Below are 21,475 nucleotides of genomic sequence, written 5' to 3'. Positions count from 1 at the left end.
ACATGCTTGAGTACGAGATAGAAAATTGATTCGAAAAGAGCCGAATGCCAGATAAGGAGCGTGTGGTAAATCTGAAGAAGCACAGTGCTTTCTGGTGACTTGCTCACAGTATTTGTATCAAATTGTCATGACTTGACAATGATTTTAGGAAGGCAGAGATCAGCTGTAACTGAAAAAAAACCCTTGACTGGAGCAAAGGAGGCTCTTGGCCAACAGCTCAACAGTAACAGGACCCTGCCACAGGATTCAAACTTTCAGTTTTGGGTATAAGTCCTAAGCTGTAGACTGGACTTCCGCGGAGGTCTTGGTGGGGAAGTTCTTCTGTGGGCTACCATGCTGGAGGTGATGGCTCACTGGGAGCAGAGAGGAATCACTGGCAGTGTGCATCGGGCTACATTGTGTCTTACTGGGTCTGGCTGTGACACAGCAGCACACACACACACACACACACACACCCAGTGGAGGAGAAAATTTACAAACCTCACTCAGTCCATTTTTTTGTTGTTTTTGAGATGAGGCCACCAATAATCTGCAGTTCAGATTCCTCGTTGTATGTTGCGGTACTGGGATCCTCAGCAAAAAGTGGAGGTTGACAGTGACGCGGAATGATTTCTGCGTACTCTACTCACCTATGATTGGATGTTAATACCGAGCATCCTCACAGAACCCACCAGTCAGTCTTAATACCAGCTCCTTTTGCCCCAGTGAGTGAAAGTTCCCCATTGTTAAGGTTCTGAATGCGCCTCACGCAAAATTTGTGGAGGGGAACCCATTGAAACGTCTTTGTGCGTCACTGGAAGTAATACCAGTGCTTCCAAATGAATGCTGATCTTTCCTTTATGGGTTATATCACTTGAGCAAATTGTGGCTTTTTATTAATTTTGAGTGAGTCACTTGAGTCAGATTTCTGGGAGAAGCTTGCAGGAATTACATAGTACAGCCTGGATCTGAAATATACCTTTAGTATGATACAATGTCTCATTTTCCTCCCATTAAGCTATACCAGCCTGATCTGATTAATTGTAAATAAATCCGCCATTCAAACACTGACAGCCATTGTAGATATTTGGTCAGGGATGTAAAAATAGGTCTGTCCATCAAATACCTTTTAATCTCTTTCTTTCATAAATAGATGTACTTAGGAGTGACTAGGGCCAGCTGTTGAATGCGACCATTCAAGTCAAAGACGTGAATCTTGCACATTTGCAAAAACTCCATCGCATTTCCAGTTCAAAGGTGCCATTTCTCCAACCGATCCCATCAGTTTTCCTTCATCATCTTCTTCAGTTTTTTTTAATGAGAAAAAAGTCCATTGAGCAACTGAGTCTATCTAACACCTACCTCCGGTCTCCTCTATTTGTGTTTGTGTCTGTTTTAATAACAAACGTACACTCAGATGAAACATTCTTCCAAAGCTATATATAAAAAAAGTCCTAACACCGTCCACTAGGTGGCACTTGGTGAGCATATAATGAACGATGATTAATTTGCGCGTGCCTTCAACTACTGACGATGGAGAGACATTGGTTCGCTTAAGTTAAACCGGCACTAATTACAGTGGCAATAGTGACAACTCTAGTAACATTGTAACATTGACCCAGTAATGGATTCAGTTCTGTAAACATCATCTCTTTGCAGTAGCCTTTTAGCTGAGTTTAAAAGACATGCTTGGTGGGACTTTGTGGCATGACGTCTGCCCCCTGGGTTCCTGTCAGACGATGTGAATGCGTGACAATCCTGAAGCTCTTCTGGAAGATGCCACAATCGAGGTGTCAGAGGTCATATCCTCTGCCACTCTGCTGACATGATTCAACAGTCGCTCTCCTCAAGTGGACATTTTGTCAGGTCTGAGTGGCACATGTGTACCCTGGTCCCCATCACCCTTGTAGAGATCTCATTGTAAAAAGGCCACATCCAAGGGCTGCAGTACCCTGGTCTCATCACATGGTGGCAGTATGAAATAACACAACTGCAAAGTCTCATGAAACTGAATTTAGAAGACCGGATTCATAACTGCGCAGTGCTTTAATTTAACTGGATGTACCTTTCTAATCAGTTTTTGATAATCAGGATTAAAAGTTTCAGATGGAATTATTTGACTTTAATGGTTTAGTAGTTGTATTTATGTCAAATTTTAGTATTAGTATTGGCTCTCTGTGTGTATCAGTACTTCACATAAAAATATGGTCCTGGAGAACATGAGCTTACTGTGGTGTGGTTCCCTCTAGTGGCCAAACTGCCAGTGAACTGGAACCCTTCAGTTTCCTGTCTGTGACTCATTATTTGCAGTGTTAAGCCCAAGGCAGTAATTGCCTTAAGAAACATCCTCCCCAGAAGCAACTTCTAGATATTCAACGACTTCAATAAAATTCTCTGTTTAATGTGAAGAGTCTATGCTACCAGTGTCATTCTCTATCCCAGCCCATTAAACCCAATCTTTCATGCGTCTGGAAGGGGGAGGGGCTTCTTTGAATGGTCTTTATACTTCAGGTATATGTCAAAGCTACATACAGTCAGATATGTATCGCAGTCTCCTTTACATCCTGCGTATTTTCAGGGCACGTTTCCCATTTTCACAGAAATGAATACACCAGACAGTGCGATTATTATTTAACATCCTTGCATTTATTTCCATTAGAACATATTTTAACTGTAGACGTGATCCTTATACTCTGAAAAGATCATGATCTGTGATTGTTTATAAATTATTTAATCAAAGTTTGTAAAAAAATTAAAGATAGTTACTGAACTAAATCTTCTATCATATTACAATATACTGGTAGTATAATAATAATAACAATAATAATAATATCTTTATATGTCTTACTGGTTTTAATCACTGGATTCTCGCATAAACATCTTAACCTTTATTCAAAGGATAAAAACGTGAGGAGGCTGGTGGGGGCCAGGTGACGCGGGCGTCCACGGGTTCGACACATGAGCGGCTAAGGGGGGGGGGGGGGGGGGGGAGAGATGTAGAGGACAAAGCTGACGGAATGACAACCATGGGAGACAGGAGATACTGCATAGATCCACAGGATTCGTAAAGGAATCATAAAAACAAATAGACAAGTCCGTCGATCTAGAAACCGCTAAACCACCGGAAATGCTAAGGGTGCCGATTGGCTGTCGGTCGCCACTGCGTTTACACCGGCTTTCGGGTGAGGAGGGAGAGCAGAAAAACAAACAAACATGGGTTTTTGGTAGTCCTTTGCATTAAGTAGGCATCTCTTTAGTTAAATTCACAACTATAAGTCTATACTAGCACAAGATATCGCTAGGAGTCGCAGACTATAAGAAAACGTCCCGCGTGAGCGTGACTTAGCAGAAGCCGTGTTTCCAGCAGAGCCACGGGACGGTCTGCACCGGAAGGAGCCCGGCGGGTAGTTTGGACTGCGAAGGCCCTCGTAACGGCCCGCGTAACACCTGCTTATTGAGGGCGGGGGTGCTGCGTGATGGACACGATGACGCACAGTGCGTACACACTGCCGACAGCAGATGACACAGCGCGGAACGCGGGTGACCCATGCAGCATATTCAACACCCCCCTCCCCCCCCATGACTGTGGCACCCCCCTGAGGACAGTGGTGGTCGCCTGAGGCAGAAGATGTGTGTCTGGGATGAAATGTGGCAAAACTCTCCCTTAAAAATTGCCTTCCCTTACTCCCTTAAGGCAGCAAACACTCTCTTTTCTCACCGACATGGATGCCCCCTTTCCCATGTATGCTGGGGAGGTTTGTTTAGAGTGGGGTGGGGGCTCATTCGCCATTTGCCTTCTCCGTGCTCCCATCGATTTTGCTGGCCGCTCTAAAGCCGACCGTCCGTTTCAAAAAACGGCTCATCTACGGGGCGCCACGTAAAGATGCTCTAATGACCTGACGCAGGTCCCCGTCCTGGGTGATGAGGTCGCCTGCCCGAACGCGCGGGGTCCAGGAGGCTGCTGTGACTCCTCCCATTTAGTGGGGCCTTGCTTCCCTGCTCCTCATTGTGCTTTGAGTACAGATCACAGGAAATGGAGAAGAACAGGGAGAAGCAGGAGAATGCAGAGAATCTTGACCCATGCAGATTCTTCAAATGTATCATTATATCAGGCATTAAAAGAAAGCTTAGAAGTATATAATATTATTAAATAATAATAATAATAATAATAATAATAATAATAATAATAATAATGACTTTTTCCCCATAGGGGGCAGTATCCCCATGACCTTCTCATGACGTGGGACACCCTGCAGGTGGAACGGTTGCAAACTGAGCTTTCCAAATCTGATTTAGTCGATCGAAGGAATGATTAGATGCTATACCGGTGACAGATGCTAACCTCAAGTGGTCGCCGTTGGGCAGAGGTAGATAAAATAAATGTCAGGGAATGGAGTGAGCTGATTGGCCGACCAGATGGGACTGAGGCTGACATCAGAGATAATGGTGATCGCAATCGTATTGCTTCAGAGACGCTCGTTCGAAACAATCCGTCAGTCTCTCTTCCGCTATAAGGCTTAGAAAATCTGGGTTTACACTGGAATGAACCTCAGTTTGGGTCTTCTGGCTTTATTGCCTGTTGGAAGCCGGTGTGTTTGAACTGCCAGACCTCACCCTGACTGAAGGGGGCGCCCTCCATGGCTTCATGGCTGTGACATTCCCAGGGCTATATATATATTTAACTGTAACTGTGCACATCCTGCGAATCACACACACTGTGGAGCCATGATTGTGTTCGAACTCCACGGCTAAATTCCCCTCTTTCGCTTCCCCAATGACGGCACGTCCGTGGAAAAGGAAGGAGAACATCACGTTAAAAACAGCCCTTAAAGTGCCTTCCCCCCTTTGCCCTCGCCCCAGCCCACCCCGCGGTAGGCCGCACCCTCCTCCTCTTTATGGAACATAATCTCCGCCCCCTGGACGTTGCTTTCCCTCCGCCTGCAGCCGTGAGTCACGCACTGCTTCTCGGTACCAGCAGGGGGCGTCTTGAGCCAAGCGCGTGCCAGCGTGTGAGTGTGTGTAAACATCGAAGAAGCCCTTTACTTAATGCGAGACACAGTCAAAGAAATGGGGTAAGGAAACGCAAAGGGAGTAAGGCCCTCGTACTGCAGTGTAGCATCCACATCGCATGGGTGAAGGCGGCCCTTACAGAAACGCGATGCGATTTTCCTCTGACTCTACGTGGCGGTCGGTCATGATAGGAATACTGGAGGCGGTAAACTGAGTTAAGACTATATTAAAATACCTTGCACATGCAAAAACGGTAGAAATACTAGCTGTTTAAAAGTAGATGAATACTGGGTTCTGTTTGGCTGTATCTGTGTGGCTTGCTGGGCGGGGGCGGGGGCAGATTAACACACGACCTCTCCCTCCACCGGCGCCTCCCACTCAGGCAGAAACGGGGCGTCAGCTGGCCCCGCGTAAGCTAGCTGGGCTGGTTTGCTGGTGAAACAGGAAGTGATGTCAGTGCCAAGGCGAATGTCTGCTGCTGCGTGCGGGGCCGTGGGCGGGAACAGGGCCGGGCGTCCTGCGCGTGTGATTCCTGCATGCTGATGCCGTGAGCAACGCCCGCACCCCCCCCCCCCGTCTCTGAGCAACACTTTCCAGGTTTTCAGGATGTTCGTGAATAGCTGGGCGGATGATACCAACTGACAGGAAAGGAGCAACGGATGGATCGAGTCTCCGGCGATTAGACATGTCTGCCTGGCCTTCCTGCTTTCAGGCCCAGTAATGAAAAGCTGAGGAGACAAAATGAATAAACTCCTGTAGCAATCTAGTGCGAATGAAACCCAGCCAGTAAATCATGACATATAAAAGAGTGTGCAAGCAGTCTGGTTTCTACGTTTGTTTAGGCCTTATTTTGTCCTCCATTTTTCTGTCGTCTCCGGTTTGCTGTTCCGGGTTCTTGTCGCCGATCCCTCTCCCACACCCCCAGCACTTTCAGGAACGGGGAGCCTGACCCACGTGGTTCCTGGCACCTGGCACACCCAGCAGTGGGGGCAATCCAAAGTCATTCCTCATTGGCGGAACTCTCCTCCACAGGGGTGATACCCCCAAGCCCGAGCCCGGTGGAGTTCTGTGCTGTGGTCACCGTGACAACGGTGTGTAAGAGAACCAGAACCAGGAGGCAGAGCCTGAGCCTCCCGCCGTACAGTCTGGATGCCCCATTCGTGGAGGTGGACGCCCGGTTCTGGCAGGAGGGGTGAGTCCTTTTGATTGTCCTGCCTGCTCGTCCCGTTCCATCCGGTGTGATGTCCCACCGCACGTCACAGCACTCGGTCTCTGCTCCGGACGTGGGGGTTTCTAGCAGCCCTGGAATTTAACAGCAGCCTTTTAGAGGCAGGTAAATCACGGAGGCACAAACAGTGAGAGTGGTTCTTTTTGACACAGTTCCCCTAGGGCTGATACATTTGTCCTGATTCACCCCCTATCCACATATCCACAGACCCCAAATAAACCTGCACCCCTCCCCCACAATTCCTTCATGTACCCCCTAGAGGGCCTCACAGTTTGAATACCTACAAGAGTCCATGTCACGAACTGGAATTGTGACAGTAAGGGTGAAGAGTTTGGGAATTGACGGGGATTCATTCATTTATGCTCTAATCACATCATTAGTGTCAGCGGCTTCAGCTTCGGGAAGCTGAAGCCGCTCTCCGGTCATTCACTATTAATGAATATTACCGGCAAGGGATTACTCATCAAACTGTGAGTTTTACAGCCACCAGGTGGCAGTATAACAAAGTCCCTGCACCTCGAGGGCCTGTTTTGAATCTGAGCAGCATCATTTCAGTATGACATTCAGCAAAACATACCACTGTAATGAATGCTGGGGGGCAGCGTTTTAGCAGTGCATAGACACCAGGGATGGGCTTTATGTAGCTGGGCGATTAACTCCACCTGTACACATAAAACTAGATAAGGGATTGTCTGTTTATATATAGCTAGGAGCTAATAGATATAAAACTGTAAGGAGGTTTTCCTGCACATATACCAAGAGGGGCGTGGGTTTACCTGTACATATAGAGCTGGAGGCGGGGCTTTGCCTATTCATATACAGCTGGAGGCAGACTTTACCTGTACTTATAGAAATGGAGGCGAGGCTTTACCTATTCATATATAGCTGGAGGCAGAGCTTTACCTGTACTTATAGAACTGGAGGCGGGGCTTTACCTATTCATATATAGCTGGAGGTGGAGCTTTACCTGTACTTATAGAACTGGAGGCGGGGCTTTACCTATTCATATACAGCTGGAGGCAGACTTTACCTGTACTTATAGAACTGGAGGCAGGGCTTTACCTATTCATATACAGCTGGAGGCGGAGCTTTACCTGTACTTATAGAACTGGAGGCGGGGCTTTACCTATTCAATTACAGCTGGAGGCGGAGCTTTACCTGTACTTATAGAACTGGAGGCGGGGCTTTACCTATTCATATACAGCTGGAGGCAGGCTTTACCTGAACATATAGAACTGGAGGCGGGGCTTTACCTATTCATATACAGCTGGAGGCGGGGCTTTACCTGTACATATAAAAACTGGAGGCGGGACTTTACCTGTACATATAAAAACTGGAGGCGGGGCTTTACCTGTACATATAAAACTGGAGGCGGGGCTTTACCTATTCATGTACAGCTGGAGGCAGGCTTAACCTGTACATATAAAACTGGAGGCGGGGCTTTACCTGTATATATAAAACTGGAGGCGGGGCTTTACCTATTCATATACAGCTGGAGGCAGGCTTTACCTGAACATATAGAACTGGAGGCGGGACTTTACCTATTCATATACAGCTGGAGGCAGGCTTTACCTATTCATATACAGCTGGAGGCGGGGCTTTACCTGTACATATAAAAACTGGAGGCGGGACTTTACCTGTACATATTAAAACTGGAGGCGGGGCTTTACCTGTACATATAAAACTGGAGGCGGGGCTTTACCTATTCATATACAGCTGGAGGCGGGACTTTACCTGTACATATAAAAACTGGAGGCGGGGCTTTACCTGTACATATAAAACTGGAGGCGGGGCTTTACCTGTACATATAAAACTGGAGGCGGGGCTTTACCTATTCATATACAGCTGGAGGCTGGGCTTTACCTGTACATATAAAACTGGAGGCGGGGCTTTACCTATTCATATACAGCTGGAGGCAGGCTTTACCTGTACATATAGAGCTGGAGGCGGGGCTTTGCCTATTCATATACAGCTGGAGGCGGGGCTTTACCTGTACATATAAAAACTGGAGGCGGGACTTTACCTATTCATATACAGCTAGAGGCGGGGCTTTACCTATTCATATACAGCTGGAGGCGGGGCTTTACCTGTACATATAAAACTGGAGGCGGGGCTTTACCTGTACATATAAAACTGGAGGCGGGGCTTTACCTATTCATATACAGCTGGAGGCAGGCTTTTCCTGTACATATAAAACTGGAGGCGGGGCTTTACCTATTCATATACAGCTGGAGGCGGGACTTTACCTGTACATATAAAAACTGGAGGCGGGGCTTTACCTGTACATATAAAACTGGAGGCGGGGCTTTACCTGTACATATAAAACTGGAGGCGGGGCTTTACCTATTCATATACAGCTGGAGGCAGGCTTTACCTGTACATATAAAACTGGAGGCGGGGCTTTACCTATTCATATACAGCTGGAGGCTGGGCTTTACCTGTACATATAAAACTGGAGGCGGGGCTTTACCTGTTCATATAGAGCTCGGGGCAAGGATTTACCTGTACATATACAGCTGGAGGTGGGGCTTTACCTGTACATATAAAATGGGTGGGGATTTACCTATACATATATAATTGGGGGCAGGGCATTACCTGTACCTATAAAACTGGAGGCGGGGCTTTACCTGTATATATAGAGCTGGAGGCGGGGCTTTAGCTGTACATACATAATTGTAGTGGTGGAATAAGTACTCAAATTTCACAGTAAAGTAGAAGTACAGACACCACCAAGTCATCCAGTACGATTCTACTCCAAAAAAGCCAGTTTTGAAAGTACTCAAATAAAAAAGTAAGCCTACTACACATTCATATCTGTTGATATTACAAAAAACAATCCTTTTAAATTCACTGAAGACACGTTTGAATATAGCATTGAAAGCTACAGTGCATCACGATAAGAAAAACTGTCACTTATTTTCATTTTATTCAGAAAGAGTGGTGAGCTTGCTGGCACATATTGGCAGAATGACATATTTATTCTGTGGAAAACAAAATATTAATCTACGGGCCAGATTTAAGAACTTAGAACCATTTCAGGGGATGGTACTTCTAGGCCTCTTACAAGTTTAGAATGCCTCAACCTCCACTGCGGAAAATACCTGATCGTCCAATGCAATCTTCACCATTACTTCAGCAGTAGCTCTAGGGCTGCTAACTTGGAGATGCTGCTAAAATGTTGATAAAGCCAAAATATCGGCCGGCAATTTCGGTATGTTCACTGACATATCGCGCATCTCTACATATTGTTTGTTCACGTACAATATAAAGACAATATGCGATGCAAAATAAAAATGAAAAGAAATCTATTGTTATAGGTCTCGATTTTGAAAGGAAATCCCACTATCTCAGTTTCATGTTTTTCCTAGAATTGTGCAGCCCTACATCCTGGGTGCAATAGTATATGTTGTAATTATAGGTGAGTAATGATGGTTGTGTACAATGTAAAAAGTCATTATTGGGCTCCTAAATGTAGCAAAGTGAAAGTTGCAACAATTTAAAATACTCAAGCAAAACACTTTAGGACAGTAACAAAGTTTCTATACTTTACACCTTACTATAAAGGCAGAGCTTTAACTGTATGTATGCAAAGGGGGCGGGGCATTATCTGTGCACATATGAAGAGGGCAGTGCTTTACCAGTACATAAACAGAAATGGAGGTGGGGTTTTAACTGCACATATGGGGGGGGGGGGGGGGCTTTACCTGTACATATAAAACTGGGGCTCCCTCCATGAATGAGATCGTCATTGTCTGGCAATATGAACGGGCACCTCTTCTGCACCTCCAAACAGTATTGCTTGCATGGGAGCTTGTTGCTGCAATGCATCTGCGTCGTGTGGAAGTACTGGGAACACAGCCAGGGTTTGTAGGCAGTCTGCAAGAGACAAGACAGAGTGGGTGAAAAGCGGCATGCTATCGCCCTCGATCCGCACGCCCTCTTCCAGTTATCAGCACAGAAATATACAGAGTGGCGAATGTTTAACAGGGATATGAACCAATCAATCTAGACAAATTAAAACCACCAACAGGCTGTTCGTGCCACAGGGTCACGTGATGCAGTCTTTGCTGTTTGGTGCAATATTCCGGAGACATTCCCTGCAATAGATAAATGGTTCACAAAGTGGATAGAAGATGGCTGGCTGGCTGGCTGGATGGATGGATGGATGAGAATGTTTAATGTGTGATCCACCTCTAGTGGACACTGTGATTCAACGCAGACTGTTCCTCTAAGTTAACAAGTAGAGCATTGTCCCAACAACACAAAGGCCTTGAGTTTGAATTTGACAGACCACACATAACCCTCCCCTCTACTCCCCTAGTCTCTTTCAATAAATGCAGCAGAAAAATGAATTCTATACTGCAGCAAGTGCTCCCTACAAGGTGTGCAGATGATGTCATTCACACTCTCATGTGATGTCATATGTTTTATGATGTCATATGTCATATGTCGAGTTTTATGAAGGAGCGTAAGACATGTTTCATGTTTACTTACATTAACTAGGCCAGGAGGGTAAAACTGGGGCATTCTAAGCACACTGTACTCTTAGTCAAAGGCTTGCTGGTTCAGTTCCCTGGTGTAACACTGCAGTTGTACCTCTGGGCTGCCAAACTGCTTAGGTAACACTGTAACTCAGCGTTTAGATGGAGCTGTGCACAGTGTGGGCCGCCTTTGATGCGTCGTCTAATAATAATGTAACGGACGTTCCCCGTTTTTACGTCCCGAGCCACAACTAGCTGGCTCTGCAACATTAATTAGCTTATTCTCTTCCCGTGACTTCCATTTCATAGCGCTGATACAATTATACGTCTAATGAATAATTTGTCAGTCTGAGACGGCCGCCTCGAGTCAGCCTCTTGTGTGACTGCAAAGCACACCGCCATCGATCATGTCAATTTCCTCCGGAACTTGAAATATTTATGCGACATTAGCCAAAGTGGGTTCTGTGTCTGAGCCCTGCTGTCCCGCACGACGTTCTCCCGGTCAGCCTACTTACATTCCCTGTCCCTGGCTTTTGTAAATGCAGGACCGTACGGTGAATCCATAAAGAGGTCCACTCACAGGAAGTCACAGGACCAAAGTCAGGAAATAGGCCAAAGTACTGTGCTGAAAACCACCACATCCACTAGATCGCTGTTTACATCTCTGAATGTAAAAATTAAAGCAGCAATGCTTTATATAAGCCCTCCTTTCTACAGAGAAAGCCTGAAAGCATCCATTCCCATGTGGTAAGGGGTTTCAAACAGATCCTTTGTCTGTACGGACCTGTGTCCTGAGTTCTGCTCCCAGGTTGAGTCACTTCATGCAATCATAACAGAAACGAACGCAGTCACGTGTTACCTGGAACGAATCACGCTTACGGATGGACAGACACGGCACAGTCCGGCTGAAAGAGCAGATTTCACCGTTTCGGCGGACGTCAGAGCCCTGTAAAGTCAGGCATGCGTTACCGTGGCAGCCAATCGTGAGATAACGTTTCCGAAAAACCCCTCGCTCATTTACGCGTCACCAGCCAGGCCCCATGGCACACGCCTGCTATGTTACCGTGGTATTTATGCTTGGCGTCCGCCCAGCAGAGTTCTGGACGCATTCCGGTAAACAACACAGACGATCCTTTTGTCTTTGCAGGTAGGTTTTTCAAAGCAAAGAAGCAGCCCTACAAAAGCAGGAGCTGTCAGTCTGTGAATGTCAAGACTTTCAAACCGTGACCCTGTCGAGCAAAACTGCCATGAAGCAGCATTATTTGTCTTATGTGTATCTGATGAATGTATCTGTTGCGGGATATGAGGAGAATGTCATGTGGACATCTTGAAGGCCACACAAGATAAATGTCAAAAGTCAGGCTCGCCCACAGGATCAGAACAGCAGCTCTCTGCATGCAGTTTCAATTCAATCAGTTCAGTTATGTTAATTTCCTGTTTTAATTGTTATTCCTCTTTGTCTTCTCAAATGACAGAAATCTGGTCTTCTAACCTGAATAAAAATGGGAATGTTTCTGGAAAATCTCATTCTTCATTGGAGCGGTGAACAGATGCGTTGAAGTAGCAGTCTACTACTCCACCTGGTCGTCTTCGCCTTTAAAGTGAACTTGAACAATCATCTAAAACGTATATCTCTGACGTTTTTTACCAAGTATGCTGTGTTGGTGATTCAGCTGAAGGACCCGTATATATGCTGGAGAAAGCGGACATATCTGAGATTAATGAGGGGGTGTTTTCACATGGATATCAGCAGTGCTTTACACCTCGGCGCACGACGTGTGGATTTAACAGCGTAACATCCCTGCGCCCTCCCACCAATCATCACACGGCGGTGGCGTCCCCCTGCCCTCCCACCAATCATCACACGGCCGTGGCGTCCCCCTGCCCTCCCACCAATCATCACACGGCGGTGGCGTCCCCCTGCCCTCCCACCAATCATCACACGACGGTGGCGTCCCCCTGCCCTCCCACCAATCATCACACGACGGTGGCGTCCCCCTGCCCTCCCACCAATCATCACACGACGGTGGCGTCCCCCTGCCCTCCCACCAATCATCACACGACGGTGGCGTCCCCCTGCCCTCCCACCAATCATCACACGACGGTGGCGTCCCCCTGCCCTCCCACCAATCATCACACGGCGGTGGCGTCCCCCTGCCCTCCCACCAATCATCACACGGCGGTGGCGTCCCCCTGCCCTCCCACCAATCATCACACAACGGTGGCGTCCCCCTGCCCTCCCACCAATCATCACACGGCGGTGCCGTCCCCGGGCCCTCCCACCAATCATCACACGGCGGTGCCGTCCCTGGGCCCTCCCACCAATCATCACACGGCGGTGCCGTCCCTGGGCCCTCCCACCAATCATCACACGGCGGTGCCGTCCCTGGGCCCTCCCACCAATCATCACACGGCGGTGCCGTCCCTGGGCCCTCCCACCAATCATCACACGGCGGTGCCGTCCCTGGGCCCTCCCACCAATCATCACACGGCGGTGCCGTCCCTGCGCCCTCCCACCAATCATCACATGATCTCCTCATCTGCAGTTGCCGCGCGAAGACTGTATTTTTAATGATGTTGCCACTTTCATGGGAGACATGGGCATGTTCTAGCCAGGGGCATAAGCGGTACTGGAGTTTAGATCTCCCCCGTGTCCGCAGCCATCTCCAATCAAGTCCTCTTATCACCATTTTCCAGCAGACAAGCATAACTACATTTGCCTCAGCGATATCAATGCTAATGATGTCAGTCCAAATGCTCCCTAAACAGCAAACAGCCCATTCCATCTGGGGGGGGGGAGATTGGGTCTCAATTTATCCCTTACGGAAAAGGTCTGCGCAACATGCTGATCTTACAGCAAGCATGACTCTGCAGACCCTGCAGAAAGGCTGTTCACTTACATATAAACATCAACATATCAACAAGTGTTTCAAGCATCTGCAGACATCCGGGGGTTCAGCCCCGAGACCAGGGTGGGGCTGCCACGGGGAAATTTAGTGAGTGGTGGGGGCTCAGTGATGTATGTTTCTAACATCAAACTATATCAAATGATACATTTACAGTCTTTTTAATAGACTAAACATGCTTGGGTCTGTCTGATCCGTTCAAAATGCATTAGCTGCCAATCCAATGTGTTTTATGAAAAAAAACACACTGTACATATAGTGATTAAAATATGGCTAAAAAAGTTTTGCTATGACTATATAAGGCCTTTCCCCATACATAAGACATTAAACAGATCATACACTCGACACAGGTGTAGGGAGTAATTGGGCCATTATCGTTATGGGCAAATAGGTCACACCCATTGCAGGAATGTGGCTGGTCCCCGCGACGGGTTCGTATTCGTCCAGGGTCCCTGTGGAATCGCGCTGATCTCCACCCTCAGGGAGTAAGAGGAGGGCCTGCAGCTGACGTGAAATCTGGGCCTGCTCTCCGTTATTTATGAAGAGTATTTAAAGATGCCCTCTCTGTTTCCTGTACGTTAGCCACAGCTCGATGCGCCCTCTTTACCGAATGCAGCAGAAAACCGCAGAGCCAGAAGATACTCGGGTTCGAGTTATAATCGAGCGGTCATACCGGCAAACGGGCAAACTCTTAACGAGCTGTGTTGGTATTAGCAGGAGAACTATTAGAAGGCGTATGCCCAGAAAATTAAATACAAACACTTTTTAAAGCATTGGGTAAAATTATACATTATATAACAGTCAGTGCTTACTTGGGCAAGCATGGATGCACTGATGGTTTATTTATTGCATATATTAAAATATATTTATTGCTTTGTATATTTATACATATTTGAATTCTGTATAGCTACACAATGTTAGTTGTTAATGCACATCTCTATAGAACAACTTCAAATAGTCTGTTCATCTGTGAGAGGGAGAAATGACCTTCATCTGAAAGGGTAATATGAAGTGTGAGCCCGACTGCATGCAGCGAGACAGACCACCAGCCTGCCAAACCAGCACAACACAAGCAGTGGCACAAAAGCATTACTGCTGGACACGTTCATGCATGCTGTGTATAAAAGTGGCCACACGGGGCAGCGTCCATAACTTGTTCCTAAGCCCTCTGCGTGTTACTGTGTATAGTAAGCAGGATGTAGTCATTGGTACCGCAGGATATGGACATGAAGGCGTTGTTCTTTTGATGTCTTTGTTTATTTTTGTGAATACACGCCCTTTTGTATTTCCATGCAAAACCCTAATTACACTAATAGCACCGTAATTGAGGGTATACCTCCCTTTCCAGTGTCGCAGTCTTTAATGGCTCCGTGCACCTTGGTCGACCCTCACTTTGATGTTCAAGCTCAGCCTTCTCCATAGCCGCCTACCACTGTTCAACGCATGAACCCAGGAGCTCAAACGCTCTGCAATTACAGTCAGAAATCATCTCTATTCTGGAACCCGCTACCGATCCCACACCATAGTCCACAGTTCATAGAGACACGGCATGAGAAGGACATACAATCTCTCCCGTGAAGACTGCTGTTCTTCTCTGAGAGACCATCTAGATCAGGGGTGGACAGTCTTATCTACAAAGGGCCGGCTGCTGAAACCCAGGTGTGAAGATGTGCCAATCAGTCCTCTAATTAGTGATGTAATGAGGGAGTTGCAGCAAAAACCCACATACACACTGATCCCTACTGGATAAGACTGGATAAGACTGCTGATCTAGATCCATGCATTTTCAAGCATCAGATTAAATTAAAACATACCTGAAAGCAGTAATGAACAGCTCTTCATGTTTAGGATGTCTAATATGAAAGGCATGTTTCCATCCACACATCTTTCATAAAATATAAAACGATTTCAACAAATGTATTTTAAGACTCTGAATACGACATTATGTGTAGTAGAAGGTGCTGAAATGAAAGTCGAGTTGACTAGAAGACAGCCAACATCAGGTGTAATGTATTGAATCCCACAGTTGTTGTGGCATTTTGCTCATGTCATAAATTGTTTGTGGCTGCAGGAGGGTTGGTGAGTCAGGCATCATCTACCAAACACCTTACTGCCCTTCTCGGAGAGAAATCTGCAGCCCACGGGTCACCAGCTGGTGAGTAATGTGACAGGGACCGCATTGGGCACCTTCCCCTTGCTCTGTGGATGCTCTGCCCTCAGCCTCTCTATGAGCTCTGATTGGCCAAAAAAATAAATGTTTTTGGAGACAAAACCCGTTAAAACGGAGTCCGTCACACATCAACATTTTATGCTTAACGTAGTCTGTCTACTTGAATTGTGTTCATTTATTCATTAATATTAATGAATTATAATGAAGTTTAAAGAGGTTTTTATGTAGCACACATACAACTGTTTATCGATCACCCACTGGTGGATCGCCATCAACAGGTCGATCTTCAGGACATTTATAGTCAATCGTGATACCATCACGCCCACCCTTGTCAGAAAAATACTACTGAGGTGGACCTGTATCAAATAGAGGGGAGTCCCCCTCTAGTGTGACTTCATAGTTCCTCAGATTAAGCTCTCAAGCGCTTAAATAAATAAAAAAACGTTGAAGACCACTGTTATAAGGATTTGTGACTGACTGGCTTGAAGCGGATCTGTGCAAATATTGAGCTCAGCTGTGTTTGCTTATAAATGTACTTATAAAGGCAAGTTCACCTGCAGTCCCACCGTCTGTGTAAAAGCCGACTGATCTGATTCAATAAAAGAATCATGTTTGGGGATTACGGTAAGTCTGTGGGCTTTCAACACAATGCTGCGATGCCTGGGCAGTCTTAGTGATGGGGGGTGGGTCGCCCCGTGTGGCGCAGAGGTCCGAGGAGGCGGACCATGCCAAGGTGGACATGGCTGATGGTGTGGCAGCCTGCATCTCCGGCGCGGTGAAAGTGGCTGCAGCAGTCTGCCGGTCTACAGCGCAGACGGGTCACGCATGATCGATATCTCCCTGGCAATGCATCCAGTAATGGATGGTAATCTCATGTCGTGGCGTTTCCCCCCTTTTGCGATTCCTCAAATTGATTGGTCTCTTGGTTTCCATCCGCAGTGTCCGTCAACAGAGGACTGAGACGGGAGAAAATCTGATTATAGACAAACTCTGACTTTGAAAAGAATCACAGGTTTAATTCTGCTCGTTTCTGGTCCTGGACTGCGAGGATGCATTAAGTGCTTGGGGGGGGGGGGGGTCAACCTACTGACCCCGATGTCCTGAGTGATGGTTCTCCACCTGCTACAGGGAATGGGTGACATGTCACCCTGGGGGAAGACATCCACCACAGCAAAGAGATATTTGTATATTTCAGCTACAAATTATCAACATGGTGTTTTTGTTGGGTTGAGGATAGTGATTAAAGGGGCTAATACAATAATGAGTGTGTGTGTGGGGGGGATCATTACAATTTATTATTTAAATGTGTCTGTAAATATAGTTCTAATAAGGGATATAGACTATCACCTGGGATGTGACCCCACAACCCCCAGGTCGGCACAAACCGGACAGACCTGCGACCGTGTCAGTCAAGCCAACCTCATTAAGTACTACATCTGCCCATAATGAGACACTATTAGCCGGAAATTTTACACAGAGAATTTAAACCTCATTAAAGCAATCCTGCCAGCTATTAGCAGGAGAAGGGGGACAGATCGTGGCCTGTACATCAATACCACTGTTTAGCATGTGGCTTTATTACATTTTCTGGTTAACTTCAGCTACTGCTAAATGCAAACTTATACAACAAGCCTTTAATGCATGTTTGTGGAAGATCAGAACCCTGATTAATAAAATATGACTAAGAGTAATATTCAGAGGATCAGGGCTGGGTTGTGTTGGCTGATGTCGCTGTGATGGAGGCAGACACCTTATGACTGCACAATGCTTCCTTTTAGCCTGAATGGTGCTACCAGGTAAAACGGAGTCTTTCTGTTGCTCTGCTATGAATATTATGCAAATGAGGGTCGCAGCTGTGCCTCGGGTTGGCTGTCGATCCTGGGTACAGATTGTTCTCTTTCCTAAGGTCACACTTGTCGCCAGTGCCTGGATCTGCCGGGAACTCACTAGAGGGGCCATGACTGTGAGGGTGGATTTTCTGTACGTTACAAGGAACGTGGACCTAGGCCACAAATGTGATGACAAAATACACGTAAGACACCCGTGACAGATACAATAGCAGCGATTAACACGCGACACCGAGTCATTTCCTGGATACGTAGCTCCAGGATGCTGACGGATGGCACAGGTGGAGAATATGACCAGGAAATGCCTTTCGGAAAATGTCGGAGAGCTCAGCACAGCCGGATGTATAATCAAGAGAATCTGCTTAATAGCAGCTGACTTGATTCAAGGGCCCAAATCCGTTAGAAGGACAAAATTAGTGTCACAGTTGCCCTGCGTAGGAATGAAATTCGATTTACAATCACTTACAGTGAGAGCCATTCACAAGGACAAAACTATAATTAAATAGTTTATCTGTTTGGGTATGAATCATACACTGCTGTCAAAGAACAAGAGACTGTATTGCATTTTGAAAAGAATCAGCTATAGTAAACCATTGTTATCATTGTCACCTGGGTGTAGCAGAAACAGCTGGACACAAAACACACAAAAAGTATAATGTAGAATTGCAGAAAATGGGGTGTGTTTCATTTAGATGTAATTAAAATAACATCACTGTGTATTAAACCTCACTATTAAAAAAAAAACACTCAGACAGGCCTAGAGAGCTGAACTGGTATAGCAGAACCAGAAGGAAACCCATCCATCCATCCATCCATCCATCCATTTTCCAAACCGCTTATCCTACTGGGTCGTGGGGGGTCCGGAGCCTATCCCGGAAGCAATGGGCATGAGGCAGGGAACAACCCAGGATGGGGGGCCAGCCCATCGCAGGGCACACTCACACACCATTCACTCACACATGCACTCCTACGGGCAATTTAGTAACTCCAATTAGGGGAAACCGGAGTACCCGGAGGAAACCCCACGACGACATGGGGAGAACATGCAAACTCCACACACATGTGACCCAGGCGGAGACTTGAACCCAGATCCCAGAGGTGCGAGGCAACAGTGCTAACCACTGCGCCACCATGCCGCCCCCCAGAAGGAAACCAATTAGAGAAAGTACAGGACGGAATTAGTTCTTTTTATAGAAGAGTTTACCTCAGAAAGTCACCACCTACTGCAACCCGACGAAGCGTGAAGGACAAATTGCCAACTTCATCGATAACAAACAGCTTTTTATATGTAGCTAACATATCTCATTCACTCCGGCGACAGTATCCTCAAACGCCATTTTTTTGCTTCCTGTCATGACAAAAGAATACAGAGTATATGAACAGAAAGGACTTCAGCAACCTTGGCAAAAAAGGAAAAATGGGATCTTAACGCTGGACTGGAGACCCAATACAGCACCAAAGTGACCTATGTTTTAACCTCTATGACTACTTCAGCAGCTCACAAAAAATAAGTCTTGAATCTATTTGTTCTCCCTGGACTGAATGGAGTTCATCGAGAAGTGCCAATGATTGCAGACTCCCTGTTGAGTCTGGTAAGCGTCACTGGAAGCTGAGTGTCGGGAGCATCTGAGGTAAAACATTTCTGACCAGCTCTGTGCTTCAGCCTTCTGCCTCATGTGACACAAGACAAAGAAAGCCGTTTTCCTCTGAACCTGTGACAATGTGGTGTTTCTGCCAAGTCTTTGAGTTTAAGGAAAAAACGATAGGCTGCCAAGATTAATTATCAGATAAACTACTGCCTGCAAAGGGGTATTAATAACAGTTCCTTCAGCACTTCATCACCTTCTGGTGATACGTCTCTGGTCCTTACTGGTACTAGGGCCATCCCACCCCAGACAGCAGCTCCTCTAGGTGGTACTCAGCTTCTCCTGGTCCTGCCAGCTTGCTAGTGTCTTTCGTATGTGGTGTACTGGAGTATTTAAGGCGGTGAGTGAAGAATGAGGTAATTACAACGCTCTCAGATGAGGACGGGTCAATTCTCCTGCCTGACACTGCAGCACTGTATGGGATTTATCCCAGAGGCGTGGTCCTCATGCTGATGGACAGTGCCGCCGCCGCCCGCTGGTCCCACCTCCTGCCACCATGACTGATTGTCCTGCAGATGAGCGACTGTTAATTAAGCGTGTGTCTGGTGTCCCAGCAGGGCCCTGCCTCAGATGGCACACGGCTGTTCGATCTTCTCCACTGAGCTTGACAGGATTTGACACAAATGAGTATCCCATTGCCTGATGGGCACTCGCTTGGTCCCCTTATAACCCTGCAGACCATGACTGGGAGATATCCCAAAACCTTTATTACCATCAAAACCAGCAGCAGGCAGTCATTCAAGTGGAAAACTGTTAATCTGCCCAGCCACATGGGGGAAACCCATTCCACCGCCATTTCACACCATTGCAGGTGGACAGCACTATGAGGAAAAGCTACTAGATCCTGCCAGAACTAAGGCATGTCCACAAACTAAGAGTATGATAATATTTAGGCCACACATGCTCCTTTGTTCAATGTTCAGTCTGAAATTTCCTTTTATGTTCAAATAGAGTGATAAAATCTCTGTGATAAAGCCTTGGTCATTTCTCTATTCTCAGACTGATTCCTCATCTATCTTCTGCCTCAACTTCAATTATCTACAGTCTACCCAGTCTTCTGATTATCACAGTGGCCCCTGACATCTTCTGCCCTGTCTTTCATTCCAAAGCTTCTTGGTTGTATTCTGCCTGTGAGACCACCTCATTTGGCCAGAATGGTGTGTCTCTTGTAGCTAAGATCGGGTGCTACTGTGGAGAACTCCTGACCGCATATAGGGCTGGGTAGCTTAGTGGTACCGACCAAAATGCTCCAATCCTATCGAGGATTGAAAAATTAATTTTCTTTTGGTGCCAAATTCCGATACCCAAACATTAAATCTCAGGGTCTGTGAGCTAATAAGCATGCAGCATACTTGTGTAAAGATCTAAAGTTGCTGGTAATTGGCAGTCTACCGTAACACTAAATAAATGCGTAGTGTGTAAAATGCCTAATAAATCAAAAGTGTGGCTCCACAGGGTTCTGGGCTGCAACCATTTAGTCACATTTTGTGACCTTGTTTGGAGACAATGCAACTTGCAAATATGGCCGTCATTTATGCCCAAATATGCCCCCCCCATATAGCGGCCGAACGCACCATCGTATATCACATGAAACACTAGGAGAGAGTGAGAGTTGCTATATATGTGCATGCATGTGTGTGTGAGCAAGATCATCGGAACTCCGATTCAGCTCCTCAGAGGCGATACTGGGGAGGCGCTTGCAGTGATAAACTTGCTGATTGTTTTATCACACGCACCGGCGCTAACATGGAAGTTACGTGAAAGTGCAGCAAAAAGACAGAGTAGATGGAATTATTTTTGTACCTCAATAAAACTACCTTTTGCCTGCATCTCCAGCCAAGGCCAGCTTTTATTGGCGGTATAACGTTGCATCGTGTTTTATTCTGTGAAAGATCGATCTGCTGGCCAGATGTATTTATGAATTATAAACATGTCAAGGGTCGTATAACTAAAATCAGGGTCTGAAGTCTCAGCCACTGACCGTGAGATGCACACATTTCAACCAGTTCACACACTCACATGCTACACCTTGCATTTCTCTCACTGTGAAGGAAGGGGTGACGACCACCGAGGTGTTCCAACATATATGTGTCCAGAGGACCTACTTTGTCAAGAGTGTTAAGAGGCACCCATTGCCGCGGCCATAACTGCGGTTACAAGACTAAGTCAAGGACACCAAGCCAATTTGGTGAACTTCTGCTGTGTGCT

The 21,475-nt window shown here is 46.5% G+C and overlaps 1 protein-coding gene across 1 annotated transcript in view; it reads right to left on the bottom strand.

The window, feature by feature from the left end:
* Positions 1–5,552: 5,552 nt before the first annotated feature.
* LOC125704416 (NALCN channel auxiliary factor 1-like) overlaps positions 5,553–21,475 on the bottom strand; it is a 51,727-nt gene continuing 35,804 nt past the window's right edge. The window contains exons 2-3 of the mRNA XM_048969940.1: positions 9,922–10,093; positions 5,553–6,291 (exon numbers count right to left, since the gene is read on the bottom strand). Coding sequence (XP_048825897.1) covers positions 5,990–6,291; positions 9,922–10,093 — 474 coding nt within the window. The 3' untranslated portion in view covers positions 5,553–5,989. The remainder of the gene's footprint in view (positions 6,292–9,921; positions 10,094–21,475) is intronic.

This window comes from Brienomyrus brachyistius, chromosome 1 (assembly GCF_023856365.1).
Source record: "Brienomyrus brachyistius isolate T26 chromosome 1, BBRACH_0.4, whole genome shotgun sequence".
In the NCBI taxonomy this organism is placed as follows: domain Eukaryota; kingdom Metazoa; phylum Chordata; class Actinopteri; order Osteoglossiformes; family Mormyridae; genus Brienomyrus; species Brienomyrus brachyistius.
Note: the sequence above shows the minus strand (reverse complement) of the source record. Positions and strands in the feature narration are given on the sequence as shown.